The sequence below is a fragment of the Taurulus bubalis genome (assembly GCF_910589615.1).
Source record: "Taurulus bubalis genome assembly, chromosome: 2".
In the NCBI taxonomy this organism is placed as follows: Eukaryota; Metazoa; Chordata; class Actinopteri; order Perciformes; family Cottidae; genus Taurulus; species Taurulus bubalis.
Genome location: NC_136590.1, coordinates 22,173,070 through 22,193,282, shown reverse-complemented (window position 1 = coordinate 22,193,282; position 20,213 = coordinate 22,173,070). Strand labels below are relative to the sequence as shown.

Here is a 20,213-nt window from a genome sequence, read left to right as displayed (position 1 = left end):
TGTAGTTTGTGGCTCATGCCACTAGGTGGAGACAATGAGCCGGTTGGATGTTTCTGTACAGTTTGATTTGTATGTGATGATGTGAAGCAGCTGCTGGATGGCAGATTAAAGCACTTTCTAGAGTTCAATGTCTTAAGTTTAACATTGATGTGATGATATCTGATGTATAAAATAACTACAGCTACGTTTTCACATTTCCTTTATTTTGGCTATTTTCAGTTTCAATTCTGTAACATGAAAATGCAGAGATTGTATGTTTGAGTCACTTTTTCAAACATGTTACAAATACTATAGTCTTTAAATACTGCAGCATTTAAAGTGTGCTGTGATAGTATAAGGCTTTCTAAGATTGTACTCTAGATGGGCTGCAAGCTCCAAACTACAACCATTTCATCAAACTACAGTCAGCCACAGAGAAGTGTCACATAAAGAACACGGTTGACTCATTTTAGAGAACTGTAGAGACCTCTAGTTGCCAGCAGAGAGGACTGCAACCTGTCAGCAATTAAACTGATTCAGGTTCTTTATTGTCCTCTATTGATGCCATTTGTTTTTACAGTCTGTACACAGAAATAATATCATATAAGTATATATATATACTGTATACAAAACTCCTCCTAAAGTGTGTGTCCAGTCGTTATGCTAAGCTAACTGGCTGCTGACTGAAGCTTCATATTCAACATGTGAGACATTAAGATAAGATAAGATATTCCTTTATTAGTCCCGCAGTTGGGAAATTTTGCAAGATTATAGCAGCAGACAGGTAAAGTGCACATAGTAAAAATTAAAAAAAAAATAAAATAACTAACAGTAAAACAGTAATAACAAAACAGTAACGAATACACAATAACAATATTATATATAGAATAAAATGTATTTATATTGCACCGGTTGAAGTGATTAAAGTGAATAATGTGCTGCAATCTTGTTGCCACAAAAAAATATCGAACTATTTATTCAACATAACATTCATGAATGGCAACAAATACCAGAAACATCTAATTGTGAGATAAATAATGAAAGGAGGTGTGTTACTATGTGTGTGTGGCTATGCTACCACTGAAGGATCATTTCGCGCTACAGCTGTCAAACTGGGACACGCCCAGCAGCGGACCAGCTGACCAATCCCAGTGCTTCCCAGTCTGGACTTTCCTTCTGGCTCTACCGACCAATCCGGACGTTTTAAATCGAGCCGGAAAAGGGCGAAGTGATCCTTGTAAACGGGTTTGACCCCACCCACAGAATCAGAAGAATATGAGAATGAATCGCCCACGCGTTTTTAAAATGTGTCCACGTGCTCCCTGGGGCCATTAAACTCATATATTAGTCCTATCGTTCTTTCATACGGACCATATGTTCTTAGATATCCCAGATCTGCCGTTAAACTTGCCTGTGTTCGGTCTCAAATACAATCTCACACTAAACTGCGATCCAGAATGTTGCTATTTCATGTTTACTTACTTATTGGCGGTGTGTGAGAGTGCGTTTTTGTGAATTAAGATAATATTATAAAACATAAGTAACCCGTTTTCAGTTCGGCGTTGGGGTAGTGTTTTTAATAACACTATTTGTGTGAAATTTGGATTTTTATGATTAGCACGACAGACTCTTCCCATTTGGAGATGCACCGTCGATTGTGGGTGACGAACACTGGAAGCCTTGTCACAAAGATGGCATGTTATGGGAAAGACAGGCTTTTTTGTCGCTTTTATTGATGCCGAATCAAGAAGTAGCACGAATGATTGGAAGTGGCACCGAGTCGTGCCGTTGTGAGTGCTGTATTTTGATCGATAAGTACGGGTCAGTTTAAATCCACCTCCTCTTTAACGGAGTACGTCACGGAGGAGCGCCAGAGTGTAGTCGACTCTCTCGTCTCTTCCCCCAGGAGGCTGTGCTTCAATCCCAGCCCCCTTTGTTCAGTCTAGCCGGTGGGTTGAGTCAGAGAGGGAGGCTGAGCCAAACCCAACAAATCCATACGGTGGGAACAGCGACAGGCGTGAGAAGAAGCCGGAAAAGGAGAATAGCTCATCAAGGAGTCCAGACTGAGTCAAAAGTTATTTCTTATTTGGTGTGTGTGTGTGTTGCTGATGCTGCGTTTCTGTCGGGTACCCGTGTGCAAGTGTTCGGCTACAAAAAAAAAACACACACACACACAAACAGCGATACATCTGCGCTCCTCGGTGCTTTCAGCTCGTTTCCTGGAGAAGAAAAAGAAGACAATGAACCGCCAGCTCAACCGCTCCTAAGCCATCCCCGGAGCACCGGTCCGTTTGTTGCCCATCACCCAGCTGATCCACGCTGACTCTCCCTTTCACGTTTTTTTTTCTTCTGCTCAGCATCCATATTTGCATCCCAGGGAGTGGCAACCACTAATCCCCCCTTTCTCCTGGCGAGAACGCTGAAAGTTGTCCCCTCGGACGCTCTGATTTCCACACAGAAAGGTGAGAGTTTTCCGCTATTATTGTGCTTTTATTATTATAATGGTGTATGGGAAGGACTCGGCAGGGGGGGTTTCACTGAAGGGCAGTCTGGACCACGTTGCCGCAATCGCTACAACAATGGATGAAACTGGCGTTGTGTTGCATGTTTTGTGGTGAGGTGCATTGTCATCCTCCTCATCCTGATTACACTCAAACCAAGGTGTCGGCTGGGAGGAGGACAAAATGAATGCAGGCCCATGTGAAGGAAATCTGGTGTGAAAATCACATCACTCCAGGGCCTCATAGCCACCAGGTTTAAAAGCATTGACTCTTTTTTCCCATTATCAAAATGAGGGGTAAATATGGAAAACGATCAATCCTGAAGTCAGCATAGTTTAAAGCCTCAGCCCCGATGTGTGTTGTTTATTTGTTATCGGCTGTAACAGCATCATATCTTCTTAATGGCATTTGTAGGCCACGCACCACTTCAGCACTGGCCTACATTGATTCCTAAATTCTATATATTATCATTCTATTATTCTGTTGATAAGTGGGCCATGAAAGAATATTTGGGGGTCGTTATGAAAAACGATGAATTCACTGGGATACATGATATCACAGTGATCGTGCTGGCGTACCTGCGTACTTTGACATGTTTTACAGTTGCATTGCCAGGTGTTAAATACACCTGAAGGTAAATGAATAAGACACCACGTCGGCTGATGTGTGGTGTTCCTCTGGGCTACTACAGAGTTATTGTTTGTGCCGGTTGAGCACAATATGGTGGAGTGTGTCACACTCCTAAATGTAAACAAATCCCAATATGAATATTTGTGTTTTTCTCACTAGGTTGTTGACCATACATACAAATGATTAAGGGCTGCATACTGTAAATAAAGATAAATATAAAGGCTTTAAAAGACCACAGGTTCTTCTAAGTTGGTGGTTCCAACCATTTTTCTTTAATTTGTGGCCCCTTGTCATGTTTTATGGCCATGAGTAAGGAGTATAACCAAAACAGTGATTGTTTTGGTTATTGCCCAGCCTGTAAAAGGAAGAAGTACCAAATATTTCACAAGAAAAAAGGAAAAAAATAGAATAAGACATTGTTTGTCTTTGTCACACTCTAAATGTAAACAAATCCTTGTATGATTATTTGTGTTTTTGTTGTTATATTTTGAAGTAAATTGGGAAAGAATACTGTAAATAAAAGGGCCATGGGTTCTCCTAAGTTGCTAGTGCCCCTTATCATGTTTTACGGCTGTGTGGCTATGAATGAGTAAGGAACCAAAACAGTGATTTTACTAAGAAAAATAGGGAAAAAATGAGAATACAAGACAAAAAAGTTATATTTTTTTCTGTCTTGTATTCTCATCTTTTCCCTTTCTTATCCATTACGACCGCTCAGATTCATCTAGTGATTCCTCAGCGGGTCTCCGACCCCCATGTTGGGCCGCTGCACTAAAACAAAGCATAAATCCTAAATTCTGCACGGCATAATCAAGTCACGATGAGATTAAAAAAACACACAAATTGCACAAACATTTTTGAAAACCTTTGGCGTTGTTTACGCCCTGTCACCTCTCACATGCTGTCCTTCCTGTGAGAACCAGTCGGTCTGCCCCGACCGGACGGACCCCTTCGTACAGGTTTGCCGGGGCCGGGTGACACATCGGCGCCTCGGGTAATAATGATGGCCCTTCTCCCGACAGATAAGCATGGAGGGCGGTGGCCACCGCTCCCCCATCTAGTGCCTCGTCCTCAAGCCTTCATCACCCAGGAAGAGGAGCGCTCAGGTTCCCGGGCCGTCTCCCTGCCTCTGCAGAATGAACATGCTCAAGTCCACTGGACTGAAGATCCCTGGCCGGGGGCCCAAGCATTCCAGCCCAGTGGGGAGGACGTCAGCGGGGGGATCCTCCAGCCCCGTCCCGCCGAAAGACAGTAAGTCACTTCCTCCACCTCCTGACCCCCACGGGGAAAGAAACATGAGGAATTTTCATGCTTCCAGCTATTTCTTCTTATCACCGGAAGTGGCTCAGACCATTTATTAGTGTTAATGACTCAGTAGAGCACAGCTGCATTAGTTTTTACACACACGCATGCACACATGCCCGCACGCACGCACACGCAGAAAAGCTGGGAGGAGTTTTCTTTAACTTCATCTTCCGGTGAATTTAATTTTTGCCTCTCCAATTCAACTTTTTTGCTCTTGTTAGCAGTTGGAATAGATGCCACATTAAAGACAATGTATATTTATTTATATGGATGTTCTGCCAGTGAGACTTTGAAAAGTGCTTTTCCGTCAGCAACATTCATTTCATACTTTGTGGTTGGGCTGCACAATTAATTAACTATTATATGCAGTCACGTTTTATGGCCCAATTCAGTCTTTTTTTTGTATAGCCCCAAATCACAAATTGGCCTCAGAGGGCTTTACATTCTGTACACATATGACATCCTCTGTCCCAGGACCCTCACATCTGGACAGGAAAAACTCTAAACTCTAACAGGAAAGAAAACTAAGAAACAGAGGAGGATCCCCCTCTCAGTGTGGACAGAAGAACAATAGATGTCATGTGTATGAAATGAACAAGATAACAGTTACAACACATTCAATGCATATGACATAAATTATTCATATAATCAGAGCAGTAAGCAGAACAATTACAACTTCTATTAATATCAGCAGCAGTGGATGTAGTAAAGTCATATTGATAATACAAGCATAAATGTATTAGTGATTTGATCAATGATAATAATACTGAGGGGACATAGTCGTCATGATGTCACCTGTTGGTTTGTGGACTGATGTTTTGAAGCCTTGATTTGGCAATTTGGCCGTCCCCATATTGTTTTTTGCAACCAGTGAACAGGAAGTGACCATATTTGGACTGAGGAGGAGTGACGTAGAGACGCCATATATGTCTCTGGTAGAAACCTGTCAATCACCTTGTGTATATGTGTATTCTATACAACCAGAGGAGTCGCTCCCTGATGGTTAGTGGAGAGAATGCAGCTTTAACACATGAAGCATAGACTTCTATACAACCAGAGGAGTCGCCCCCTGGTGGTCAGTAGAGAGAATGCAGGTTTAAGACACTTCCGCATCAGCTTCAGTCGGCAGAACTGGACAGGGAGTCAGTGGTAAAATAGTAAAGCCTGCCTCTTGCTTGGTCTGATTGGCTGCCCATGTGACGCACTCCCGGCCATACCACAGGAAAACAGTGGTTTTGTAGGCGACGCATTTCTAGGGACACTTCTCAGTGTGATCTGGGCCTAATTTCTTAAGTTGATTACTCCTTCTTTATGCTTTTTTCATGCTGAATGACTTATTTCCCAGAAACGTACGAGCACATCTCTGGTACACACAACATTTTAAGTGGTGCTTTTTTGGGAGAAACTCTGGCGACTAAATTGACGTGTCAACAAAATCATATAAGTGTTACCAGAAATTTCTTTGGTCGAGCCCTAATTTTATAATGAAATGTACGCGATCGACTGTGATATAGACGTTTAAAATGCTCTGCTTAGAGAAACCTCCGATAGATATCAAATCAAGTGCTTCCTAAACTAATCCAGATGTTTTGGATTTGCTTTCAGGATAGATGTAAGGCCTCTGCAGGCATGCCCTGCAGCGACAGCCTGGGAAAAACCCTGCTGAATGTTGCATTGTAGAAGAGTAGTATACTGTGTGTGTCGGACGAAATGAAAACGCACTGAATTCAGACGAAGAAAAAATGTATTTTAGTTCTTATTTTGATGATATAGCACAACATGGAAGTGAAAGTACTGCGCTGTTTATTTCATTGTGAAAGTGCATTTAAGATATTTAGTCCCTAAAATCAATGAATAATCATGATAATAAGACAATCTTGTTTTGCCCATAAGCGTGCAGCCCTACTTTATGATTTCCTACAGTTAACGCTGCTCAAATTCTATTTAAAATGGCTTAAATTAATGTGAAATGTAACGAGTTACTTGCTCAGAGTGTTTTAGCGTCTTTTAGCTTGTTTTTTACAAGGCTATTTTCACGGATAAACCTACTTCTAAAGAATAGATCCTGTCATATTAACTTCATACGATTATTATTTATCTGTGTTTACGGCGTTAAGTGCTGGGGATTTTTCACATAATGCTTCTCCGGGAAATATGTTTTTACGACCAAAACACAGCACTTGCTTTTAGTCGTATCAGAGGCCCGATTTATCTCCTTCCCAATAGAGCCCCATTGTTGTCCATTTAAAAACACGTCAATGAGCCTCGTGGTTGCACCGTTCCTTCTTTAGGAAAGACTCTAAAGAACCGAGAGACAAACTAATGCTCTGAAATATGAAATGAAAACGTGAAATGTGGACAAAAAATAAAAAACGTAGGAACCAAAATTTGACTTTTGTGAAAAACACAATCCTCTTGCCTGCAAAAAAAGAAGAAGAAGTAATCACAGCTGTTCTCACTCTTAAACGCAGCCGCACTGTTTATCCTCTCCGGTTTTAGCCCACATGACAGCAGCTCCACACGCACATGTTGGCTCTGTATCTGCTAAATTACAGCCTCACTCTGTACCAGCTCCCAGTGAACGCCACATTGTCGTCGGTGAGTGGGAGGCCGATCGTCGGAGGCAACTACAAGTGGGTCACGGTTCATGTTGACTGTGGAATTTCAGTACAGGAAGTGTTACATTTACAGTATTTATAATAACTTTAGTGCACTGTCAAGGGACTTCTGTCCTACTACAGTTCCTATTTGTTCATGCGTGAACAGGATTACTTTTCTTTTTTTTTTAAAGCTGGAGCAATTAGTCAATTTATAACTAATAAAATAATCAGCAACTATTTTCTTGCAAAAATGTCATTAAATGCTCTTTTTCAGCCTAAACAAAATGGAGATTTCCTGCTTTTCTCTGTTTTATTACACGTTCAAGTGAATATATTTGGGTTTGGACAAAATAAGACATTTAAAGAACCTAATTCCTTTAGACTTTGAGAAAACAGGATGCATATTTTTCACTATTTCCTGAAATAATATAAACTAATCGATTTAATTGAGCAACTGATCAGAAGATTAATCGAAAATCAATATCAGAAAACTTTATTGATACACCTTGCAGCTGCTTCTATATATAAGCCCACATTTATAATGAAGGAAAATGCTACGATAAACGTATAATATAATATGCAGAGAATACAAGTAAATAACAAAAACAAGAAACGAAGAAGGATAAATACAATAAGTAATTAAATTAAATTAAATAATCATTAGTTAGAAAGCTCTTTGATAAGAAGACTTTTAAACCTTTTTAAACAGTTTCTGGCTACCAGAAATCATCAAAAAAAGCTGTATTATTACTTTGACCATTAACAATGTTAAGTAAAATGCATTAATAGCAGTCCAACATGTCTCTAACCACTTAACTTAAAAAGCAGACTGATATATTATTCCTTGTTTTGTTAAAGCCATTAACTGCTCTGTTTGTTTCTGCCAATCATCAACTCATTAGTTTCCTCACATCCTGTTTATCCACAAAAGAAAATACACAATCATGATGCATGAAACATTTCTTTCATTCCATTCAATCTTAAAATATACCAACAATGTAATAATTGCATGGACATCATGTACGATTTATACCAATGAGATCCACATTATAGAGATCATAATGTATTTGTAGATTTGTGAGGAAATTAATTAGATTTCTGCATCACTTTTCAGCAGCAAGGTAAACAAAGTACTTTCCATAAGACGTCAAAAGCATCAAGACAAAAAAGCAAAATAAACGCATTGTAAAAGGATATTTAAATACAATGTTTAAAACATTCACTAAAGAGCCAAGAGACTTAAAAAAATGCAATCAAGCTAACATGAATAAAATACAAGAATAAAAGTTAGAACCATGTACGGAATTCTTATTATCTGATGAAATAAAAAACTGTTAATATCTGCTAATCACAGAAAGTAAAAACTGAATTGGAGTTATTGTAAAAGCATCAAATATGTTCAATTGCTGTCTCACCGAGAATTAGATGAGAATATTGGTGTCTCTCAGGTATGCAGCCCCTTAGCGTAGCTTCATTTAGCTTGGTGTAAAACGGGAGACAGAGAGAAACCACTTACATGGCTTTTTCCAAAGATTACAAACAACTCCCACCAGTGCATCTAAAGCTCATTAAATTAACCTCCTTTTAAATGAAAGGTTTCACTTGTTATAAATTCTTTGCAGCTATATTTAAAATTACCACGAGGAACTTTCATTTCATGTTGATTCTGCCGGTCTCTGTGGACAAAAGTGGTAGTGTTTCCGAGCACCCTTTAAAAAAAACCTCTTCTTTTAACCTCTTAACGTGCTGCAATCCCGCGGGCGTCCTTTACTGTACATTCAATTGTTCACTGTGCCTCTATTTATAGTTCGGTACGAGTTGAAACATGTTTCTGGAAACCTACGATTCTTGTGATTCCAGCTATGCATTCCGTTTCAAGATCAGACCACCACAGCAGCTACAAACGAGACTTGTCAGACAACAACAAACAAACAATCGATAGCAAAATCCAGGCAACTCACCGATGACTCATATTGATCCATAAATCCATAACATTCCAACAACAACAGCGTTGTTACGTCGTAAAGGTCCAATAAAAAAAAATCCCATAAAAGATTTAGTCCAAAACACGTGATTACATCCATAAATATCCACCAACTGGCGTTGCATCATTTCATATCAGCTGAAAGATATGAAAGAACATATTTTTGTTTTTAGAAGAAAAGCAAGTTTGCATGAGAGCACAGACGGAAACTCGGTATCAAAATGACCGCCGAAATCCAACCTTTACAATGAAACGTCACTTGAACCAATAGGAGCTTCATGTCCTGACTGACAGGCTACATTACCCAACCAGAAGCTACGTTGAAGTTCAGGCTCAGCCTCTATTTTCTTATGTGGCTCAAGCCTGTCACGTCGTACAGCTCAGATGACAGGCGTTTCGTACAGTCAATGAAATTGCCTAAAAAACGAATACCAGGAAGAGGGGGGGCAGGTAATCCCAACAGCCTTCAATTTGATGAGAAGAGACAGCTGCTCACAGAGCCTCAGTTTGGCATTGAATTAGCACGAAAATGCATTTATACTTCATTTTCTCTGTCAGCAATACTGGTAGTAAATATGAATGGTACCGCTATAAGTTTGCAAGACTATAAGCCTTTTTTTTAATAGGTATATAGTATATCTATCATGAATATTTTCAGTCTCAAAATGGAAAAACGCCTAGACATTTCATTGAAAAACATATATTCATTTTCTGTGATATTGTTATCTGCTTTTTACTTAGACTAGATAAGGCTTCATGCTATGGTTCCATTGTGTTTTCCAGTTCATAAGTCCCATTTATAGTCATCTACAAGCATCTATTTGCAAAGAAATGTTCAGGCGGAAATAAAAACCTTATACTTTAGTGTGTTCAAACTTATATAACTCAGTGTCAGCAGCACTTAAAGTGATTCTGACTAGTGAGGGAAAAAAGCTTCAGATTGTTACCTTTCAAAAGAGACCAAGACCATGATTTACTCCAAATAGTTCAAGTACAGCTTCCAATTTACTTTGGGTATACCTGGATAGGCGTTTTTCGTCAAATTTTACAGGAACGCTAAGACATCAGGGTCCGACAGAACCGTTTAGGCAATACTCGAGGGGCACCTCCATCCCACAGGAGCCTTTTCTGAACACTAGTTCAATTCACAAGACACTGATTATTATGATTACTTTATTATTCTCAAAGAGATCCCTCCTTGATTTCCGAAAGTTGGCTATAAAACGGTAATAAGATACACTGATGGGAGGGATTAGTTACAAATAACGCAGGCCCGGCCTCCAAATCTTAACCCCCTGTTTGTTGGTTTATAGCTGGGAAGCTTGTGAGGAGGGGGCCACTATGTCGGAAGTTGGCAGACTTTAATTTGCTGAATTTAAAAGACTGTTTCACCCTCCAGAGGAAGCTGTTGTCAGAGAGCAGTCGAGCCGGTTCCTTTGAGCTGCCTTTGATGTGGAAATAACAGAACTGTGCCGCCGCTCCTGATGCCACGTCTCCTGTGATCCCGGCAGCAAGTTTCTCCACAGAAACGCCACAGTCGTAGGCGTTTAGGAGACATGCAGCTGCTGACGTTTGTTTGTCCACAGCTCTCACACAGCGTGCAAAATACCACGTTATGTTACTCTACTTGTTTTTGATTGTCATTTGCACTTGAAACCTGGATTTTTTTTATTAGTTTTTTTATGTGAGTGCAACAAGCTGTAAACACATCATTGTCTTATTAACACTCACAGACTGTATATAAGAAGTGGGAGTAGTCATCGTGACGTCACCCATTGGTTTGAGGACTGATGTTTTGAATCCTTGAGTTTGGCGATTCAGACGTTGCCATCTTGTTTTTATGGCTAGCAGTGAACAGGAAGTGACTATATTTGGGCTGTGGAGGCGTGACGTAGAGACGCCGTGAATGGCTCTGGTAGAGACCTGTCAATCCCAAGGTATAGCCCCGCCCTAAAGCGAGACTTCTCTGGTTGTATAGGCCAGTGTCTATTGTTTGCGGAAACTAAATAATATTTTTTGGGACCGATTAAGTGAAATTGGACATTTTCCCACGGCACACCTGACTATCTCTCTCTATACCAGTGGTTGAAAATCACTCTACTTCTCTCTTGATTTATTCCCTCAGTAAACATTGTAAACATTAGTGTATGTCTCAATCTCTAGTTTCAAGTCTTCTTCAATACAGAATGATGTTCATTCAGTAAACTATGGTCATTTATAGTCAAACAGACCCAGTGGCGGGCTGTGGATTGTGTACCTACGCCTGCTATAACAGCTGATCGCGGCGCACCTATTGCACTGCCTTCAGCCTAATGCCTGCTACAAGGAGGGTGAAGGCTCTGCAGAGCTTGCAGCCTGAGGAACACATGAGCTGGTCAATGAGAAAATAAGCTAATAGGGAAAAATAATTATAATACATGTAGTGTATTTGTGAAAAACAAGTAATTTATAAAATAGCTATAACTTTGAACTATACAAAATAAATAAAAATAATAATACAAAATTTAAATTTAAACTTTGTGAGTCTGTTTAGGCCAGCAGAGAAGGCTTATCTTTGTTTTGTTCTCCACCATCTCCTACAAAAAAATCAGGCTTTCTAGCGACTAAATGCTCCACTAAGCTGACACAGTTAGCTAACGTTATCTTTCTGCTGTTACTGGGCAATTAGAGCATGGAGGGATTATTCAGGGCCAACATCTGCCTTCTGCATCTGGAAACAAGGGAGTTGAGAGCGAACAAAGACATTAAAAAACAAAACACCTGAAAGATGCTAAAACTCTGTGGTTCTGACAGGTTGGGTTTTATTTCTCTGTGCAAGGATATTGAGTGCAGCTTAAAGATTGACATGATCAACATGTTTGCAATGACATACTTAATGAGGGGTTATATGTTTTGAACAGAGCAGCTTTAAAACAAAGGCTGTGTTCCAAATTGTATACTTGAAAAAAAAACTTGTACCACATACTGCAGCTGCCCTTACAGTACATACTGTTGCCTGCAGTGTGCAGTTAGTTGGGTCACACTACTTGCTCATGGCATGGCACCTTGAACTTTGAACTTCTTGCTCATGTATCTGCTGCAAATAGATTTTTTCATCAGAAAAGCATGCTGATGCATGCGACCGGATGTAGTGGAACATTCTAGTACTTATGCCATACTATGTATTCGGACATAAATATTTGTTTTATTGCCATAAATGGTGCAACAGGCAGATGACATGCAGACAGTCAAAGGATAAAACCGTTATCATGATATTTGTCATTTTATATCAAGATTTCAATTTAAATGTACTGAATTTTGAGGGAAATTAATTAATTAAAAGTAATATATAAATAGCTGCTTTAGTCTAATGCAGCGAATGAGCTCCCTGACTAATGAAGGGACTTCATCACATTGATGCAGAAGCCCTGTAAATCCCTGTATTGACTTCCAGTAAATCAGTCGTTTATTTGCAGCTTTGCCCACAACGGCCGAACACACCCAGTGATGTTAAAGGAGAGCTACCTCATGAGAAGTCCTCTGGATCCTCTGATGAGTTCAGTCCTTTGGATTTGTCCCGTAATAGTTACTGAATAATTCTTCTAGATAATGTTACTGAAGGCAAAGGAACTCACAGAATATTTGAAGCACCAAATACATAAAAATACTGGTTTCAGTCATGTTATACTTTGTTAGGAAATGGTTTACCTGTAGAAGTGGACGTAGTCATTGTGATGGCATCCATTGGTTTACACCTTCACTAACGCCGGGTATGTTTTAACCGATATGATGTACCTGATAAAAAATACTTCTCATCAAAATATATTAAAATACAATTTTGCCCTATAGAACTTCTCATAAAACGATAATATAACAATATATCATAGAAAACATCTCAGTGGATTTGTGTGTCTCGTCAACATGACATTTGGTTGTGGATTTCCTTTGTGTCTAAATTGATTGTACCTTGAAACACTGTCCATCTGAGGGCAACAAACAGATCAAAAGTCTCAAAACATTCAAGCTCAACCCCCGCCATCTGTCAGTGTGTGCGATGCTCAACCTCACACAGCTGCCGCAACCACCACCGAAGACACAACACAGTATCAGCCCTCGATAAGCCCAATTTAAAACCAAAAGAACAAGACGATGGCCATTGTGGAAAGTGGTCATAAATGGGCACAGTTAAAGAGGCCAGAGAGAGGTGGGTGTGTAACCAAAGTAGGGTGAGATGGGGGGGATAATTGGAGGAGGGAGGGGAGGAAGCTGTGGAGGTTTCATTGTGCACAGCGGATGAATAGTGGGATTCAGATGGTGGTGGGAGGTGGCCAAGCACAATAGTGAAAGTAAGGGCTGTGTTTCCAGTCCTCCCTTCTGCCGAGGATCCTTTTTGCCCTCGCTCTCCTGTTACCGAGGCAACCCAAAATCCTGAGTTAGCTGAAGTTGGTTTGCAACGCTGCTATGGGCCTGCTGGATCACATGATATGTTCCTTTGCTAGAAACCATACATGTGTGTCTTCTGCCCTCACTGTGCATGAAGCTGAAAACACTTCCAATGGATGCTGACAGTGCATTTATTTGGGCTTTTTATCTTTAGTTATTTTAGTGGAGGCAATGGGGAAACTTAAAACAGAATTGATCAAGGAATTAAATGCGTAAAAACTGAATTTGTGAGAAGTATAAATACTATACTATGATCCCCTTCTCGGCTGCTGAATGGCTTGTAGTTTATTATTTAAACAGAGTTATTTGCATAATAAAAACCCAAACAGTCTGTCAGTGTTAAAGGTATTCTTAATAATAATCGTTAGCATTAATAGGAAGGTTTCTCAGGTCCACTTCCAAGCCGTCTCCGGTTCATGATCCAGCTGTGCTTCCAGCTGCAGATGTGGGTCAAACACAGGGCGACTTATGTCTAATGTTGATGCTGTATGGCAGTTCGCTCTGGGCCACATCCATTTGGACACATTATTGATCAATGAGGGTCAAGAGTATTCCAGTTTTCCAGATTGTCAATATCTTTCGGTCAGTTGATAAATGTGATGTTCAACGCAACAAAATGTGGCAAACAGAGACCTTTTTAAAACGTTAAAATGTATCTCCTCTGCTCTCATGCTCTGACGGAGGTCCTGTAGACTGAAAGCTACTGTTGATCTATTCTTCCAGTTCGAGCTGCACCTCATTTAAGATAAAGACGAGTGAAGAATCCTGCAGTTACCTCAAATGTCTCTCCTAAGAGGCTGCAACATATTGCAGTTGTGCAGGCAACACTGTCAGCAACGGTTTCCCCCAAAATAAACACGCAAGCATCGGCCATGTTTCTAAAAACGTTCTAAACTGCATCCTCACGTTAAAACCACCTTTTTATTTTAAGCCATACCCGTTTGCATTCACACCGATGGCGTCTCGCATCGCAACATATGGGAGCAATCGAGGCATAAAGCCAAGCCATTGTGACCCACAAAGCCCTCTCTCAGGGTGTCGGGGAGACGGCCCCTGAGCACAGATAACCACAGGCAACCTGTATATGTTGTTGAATAACCTTTGTGTAATTTAAAAGCAAAATGCTAAACACACCTGCTATTTCCAGCTTTTAAAAATGTGAATCTCCTTTTTAAGATTTTTATAAATATATATATATATATATATATATATATATATATATATATATATATATATATATATACATATGCTAATCAAGCCAATAATTGGAAAATAAATCAATAATGAAAACTATTGTTATTTGCAAGCCCTCGTCGACAGTTAACTTTCTGGGTGTCTAACAGGCAATATCACCAGGCCGCATGTCAGGGTTAATCACCGGCACATCACGGATACCGTCCCTCTGACCCACTTTTCCCGCAGGAATTAGATTAACGCCTAATCTTGCAGAAACTGCACAGTGTTGTGCTGGATGCAGCCATGCAAGCTTTTTTTTTTCCTCCTTTTTTGTGAATAGCAACTCTGCTGGACTGTGAATGAGGATGACCTCACAATGTACGTAGTGTTTACAACTTGGCCCTCCAACGGGGAGCAGAATGTGAAGTGGTTTAATTCCCGGGACACGGCGTGTGTTTCAGTGATATATTTCTTGCCACCTCAGTGTTCTTACGGTCATGGAAAACCTGGAAAAGTCATGTATTTTTAAAATGGTTATTTCCAGGCCTGGAAAAGCCCTCGAAAAAAATAAAATCCCAAAGGTTTTGGAAAAGTAGGCATATGCTCTATCTATAAATGTTTATGATTTTAATCAAACTATTCTCTCATTCATTTGTGTCATTTAAAGTATACTGTATGCTTTGGAATTCTCATTGTTAGTTTAAATACTACATTTTCTCACTTTTTCATGTTTACACCGAGATTTAACAAAATGTTTGGTCATGGAAATTTGGTTTAAAGTCATGGAAAAGTCATGGAAATCCATTGGTCAAAATGTGTATGAACCCTAGTACCTGTTTTTTTTTTTTTTTCTCCAGACGCTCCCACCCCAACTAAAATCTCCGAAGAGGGCGACGATGTTTTGGGGGACTACACAGTGGGCGAGCAGGTCTGGGTCAACGGTGTCAAGCTGGGAGTCATTGCCTACCTAGGGGAGACCCAGTTCGCCCCGGGACAGTGGGCGGGCGTGATACTGAACGGCCTAGTTGGCAAAAACGACGGGTCAGTGGGTGGTGTGCACTACTTTGAGTGCCAGCCCCTCCAGGGCATCTTCACGAGACCCTCGAAGCTCACCCGACAGCCGGTGGGGGAGGGAAGCGACAGCCACTCCACTGACTCGCTTTCTGCACAGAATCAGAATCAGACTCAGCAGGGCAGCAATGGCGGCAATGGCGCCCCCCCTAACCAGAGGGTGGTAGTGCCGCTGAGAGAGTGCCTGCTCAACAGCGCGGTGAAAACGGGCTACGAGTCCGGGTCCAACATGTCGGACAGCGGTTCGGTTAAGGGTTCGGTGAAGAAAGGTGGGGATAAGGATCTTCGAGTTGGGGATCGAGTTTTGGTGAGTAAATTTGTGTCAGAGGACAAATGGTTGGTTGGACAGGGTATTATTTTATTTATTTTATTTTATTAAATACATTTGATTTATTTAGTAAATACATTTGATTTATTTAGTAAATACATTTGTTTAGGCAAGTGAATATCAAAATATTGTACACATTATTATATCATGATGATATATATTGATGATGATAATAATACAAGGTAATGATAGAAGGAAAGACCATATTCCCACTTCTAGTTGTGTTATGATGTGAATTTATACTTAAACTTGGATATAATGCATCCATCATTGTCTTAATTTGCTGATCCTGTGCAGGTTTGCAGGAGGCCAGGCTAGCTGTTTCCCCCTGTTTCCAGTCTATATGCTAAACTAAGCTAACCAGCCGCTTTCTCTAGCCTTATTCTTAGCAGATAAGAGTGGTATTGATCTTCTCATCAAAGTATTGAATATACATCATTAGTGAGGATGTTAGTCCTCAATGTAGACATTCTGTTGTAGTCGCTGTGTAAAATTACCTACTGTGACCTCTAGGATAATCACAGCCTCGTGATCACTAAGGAGGTTGGGCATTCAGAGGATGTATGATTTTATGTATATTGACACTATGGGGCACTTTCCACAACAGAGGTGCTCGCCATCCAATCGCCATGAAAGATGCAATTCATACAGAAATCTCCAAAGGTCAAAGGTCTTAAAAATCAAATCCCAACAAGAATGTTTAAATTGTGTTCCTCAAGGTCTTGGTGTCTTAATGTGGTATTTTGGAAGAAATCGATAAATTCTTGAAAGGAAAACATTTTTAAATTTAGCAACAAATATGTGCAAAAAATTGTATAAACCCAAAAATTGTTGCAATAATTTCTAAGACATAAGTGAGAATGGAAATGGCCGTCATATACTTCCATCATAATATTCTTAAGCCGAGAACAACTTGACAAACACTGCATCTCACGTGTATCTTCAGGTTCCGAGCCTTCAAATTATGTATACTTCTTCAGTGTGGCATCTACTGTTGACCTGCCGTCTCTCCTTAAAGAGCCCATGTCCTTAAAAAAGACAGGTCCATATTAAAGACTGGTGGAGTGGAAAAAGTTACCTTGATTTTGTGTAAATATTTGAGACCAACATAGTTCATAGAAGCAATTATTGGATGACTGCATGCAGCTGTATGAAGCTCTCAGTGACGATGGATTCATGCTGTGTAGTGTGATACATGGTCGATCCCCACAAGAAGCTTCTGCTTTTTCCATCCTAGAATTCAGCCTTAATCCAAAATCCACCATTTCCCGACAGAAAATGTTCAACAAATTAGTGGCAAACATATAGCACGTCAACGAAAACCTCCAGTTTTTCTCATTGGCCCCCACGATGTTCGCTGCACGGAATTATTGTCCCGGGGTCACATTGCTTTCCATTAACTGATGGGTGCCGGGGGACAGTTACATCAGACCCTGTGCAGAGCCTTCCCTCCTGGTCAATATTGTAAATCACTCCGGATTACTTTCAGCACTTAGGAGAGGAGCGACCGTTGCTGACACATTGATCAGTGAAGCCATCTATTTCCTAAGCCTCTCCCATGTAATCCATCTCGTGGCCATGGATGGATTCAGTTGGTTCACGCCCAGCGTCGGAAATACACAAGGGCAAAGGGCAAAACTGCCCCTAAGAAATATAATTTTGCCCCTGATATCACTAGGAGAGGGGCAACAAATGCCCTCACAATTTCCTCTAATAATTAACTTAGAAATGTAATGAACTTAGAAATGTAATGAACTTAGAAATTAGAAATGCGCCGTCCGCGTTTAAATCAACCGTCTGGACTTCCTGTCACTCGTAGCGCTGCTGCTCTCACGGCTGTTGCGCAACACACAGGACAACATGCGGACACGCCGCTGCTCAAATCGTGGCACCTCTGGTGATTCCCACCCCTAGTAGGTACAACGTGATTAAAGTAACAAAAAATTTGAATTATAAAAAAAGTTAGAATTGTTAATAGTTGTCTAAAAAATGTAATAACAATGAATTACCACAAAGAAATAAGAATAACATTGATTATATTAACTTGCAGGTGTATTGCTTGAGTGTTCACAGTATTGCAACGGGGCTCTTCGCTAACAGTAACGTTAGCTCAAACGGAACAGCTAACAAGCTCACTTAGCATCCCCCGCACTAGCATAACGAACGACAACACACACGTCACTTCCTCCCTAAAATGAGATGAGGAATGAAAAGGGTTTGATTACAAAATCATGATAATTTCTAGTGAGAGATAATTACGTCGGTAATTTCCCGACGCGAGGCAAGTTCTCTAAACATCATGGAGGAGAAAAATGACGGAGAAAAGACGGACAGAAGCAGCGAGAGCACTTCTTTACATCGGTGGCTGCGTGTCATCCTCCACCCTGCTTCCAACCGGCCTGGTCAGTAAATCGCAGTTCAAGGGTTTGCCGGCCCTCCGCTGCGCGTCGAGCCTAATGCCGTGTTCACACCGGACGCGATGCGAATTTGCGGCGCGACCAGTTTACATGTTAAGTCAATCCACAGACGCGCTGCGGCGCGAATTTGCGAATTTGCGAATGTGCGGCGAGATAGACGCGTTGGAGGCGGAGCGAACAGAACGTTTGACCTGGGGCGAACAAAGCAAAGGACGCGGCACGAATTCGTGTGAGTTGAATTATCCCAACTCTGGCGGAGAAATCGCGTGACGCAAAGTTGCGGCAGCCAATCAGCGTTAAGAATCAGCGTTGAGAAGCTCCGCCCGTCACCACCGCCGTCTCCCCGTTTCTGAATGAAACTGCTGCTGCTCCGCCTGAACCAGCGCTGACAGTGGCTTCATTGAGACGCTGTTGTGGGACTACGGATAATAGTTTGAACCCAGACACCATGGAGTTTGATGTTCCGACATATGTGGAGTTTACACAAAAAGTATGAAGCAGAACTGGTGGTTATTTCCATGGTGGATGGCATAATCGGTTTCGTTTTACAGAGATACGCGAGACGCTGTTCCTGGAGGAGTCGGTGAAATTCACCGAGCTGTGTGCGGCTACGGATGATGTTATGAACCCAAATACGAGGGTGTTTCATGTTCCGACATGTTTGGGACTTCCACAACAAGTATAAAGCAGAACTAGTGGTTATTTATTCCATGGTCGATAGCGGAAATGAAAGCTTCGTCGCTTGTCTCTCACAGAGGCAAGCAACAGAGCTAAGCCACGCCCCTTTGGTCGCGCCGCGAATTCACGTTTGGTGTGAACACCCTCTTTCTACTCGCGTGAGTAAACTTCCGCGGTGGACGCGGCGCCGCAAATTCGCGTCGCGTCCGGTGTGAACACGGCATAACAACTCCCTTGAACAGTACATTATTGCACGACACAGTACTGCCTCTCGTACCTTATTGCTTAAATATGATTGTCTGATTTATATTTTCTGTTTGTTCTTTTGTTCCAAAAATCTAAGAAAACATTTTGTACCTGTAGACTACTGCCTAATAGTCTTATTGTTGCCATTTGATGACAATTGCTCATTTACTGTAAGCCTAAATATGTCTATTTATTATTTTGAACAAAGGTTAAATGTTATTTCACAAGTTTCGAAAAGTGACCCCAATTTTTATTGAAATGCCCCTGGATTTCAGTCGGTGGGGGCAAAAATTGCCCCCTAAAAAATATGTAAATTTCCTACCCTGGTCACACCCCTCCTCCTCCACCTCCTCCTCCTTTGCTGTTTGAAATGAAACACCGCCTCAAATACTTTCCTGAAACAAGCACAAAGTGTGAGTCTCGGACTACTCGTTGTGGACGTACATGATTAATAATCTATGGGGACAATATATAGAAAATCAAATAACACAATATTTTCGATATCAGTATTGTTACGATATTGTGGAGCTGACTATTGGTGCTTTTACAAAATATTTACACGATTTTATAATCATCGGCGTGTTTCACAGTTCTCTCCTTTGTTGATTTATTCCCTCAGTAAACATTGTAAACATGACTTTATGTGAGTCAAACAGACCATGAAGCAGGGTATGCTTTATAGCGGGGCTTCAAGATGATTGACAGGTTGTTACCACGGCTTCAATCCTCAGCTGTCCAAATACGGTCACTTTAGTCCACAAACCAGTGGGTGAAGGACGAAATGGTATCTGAACACTGTTTCCCTTTTTATATTAGATTTTTTAGGGGACACAGTTTTCTAACAAAGTATGACATGGCTGAAACCAGTGGTTTTTT

General features: G+C 40.9%; 1 protein-coding gene across 1 annotated transcript in view; it reads left to right on the top strand.

Annotated features, from left to right (window-relative positions):
- Nucleotides 1-4,246: 4,246 nt before the first annotated feature.
- clip2 (CAP-GLY domain containing linker protein 2) overlaps nt 4,247-20,213 on the top strand; it is a gene marked incomplete at its 5' end in the record, with an annotated part of 42,751 nt that continues 26,784 nt past the window's right edge. The window contains 2 exons of the mRNA XM_079234865.1: nt 4,247-4,361; nt 15,455-15,975. Of these exons, the coding sequence (XP_079090991.1) occupies nt 4,247-4,361; nt 15,455-15,975 (636 nt within the window). The remainder of the gene's footprint in view (nt 4,362-15,454; nt 15,976-20,213) is intronic.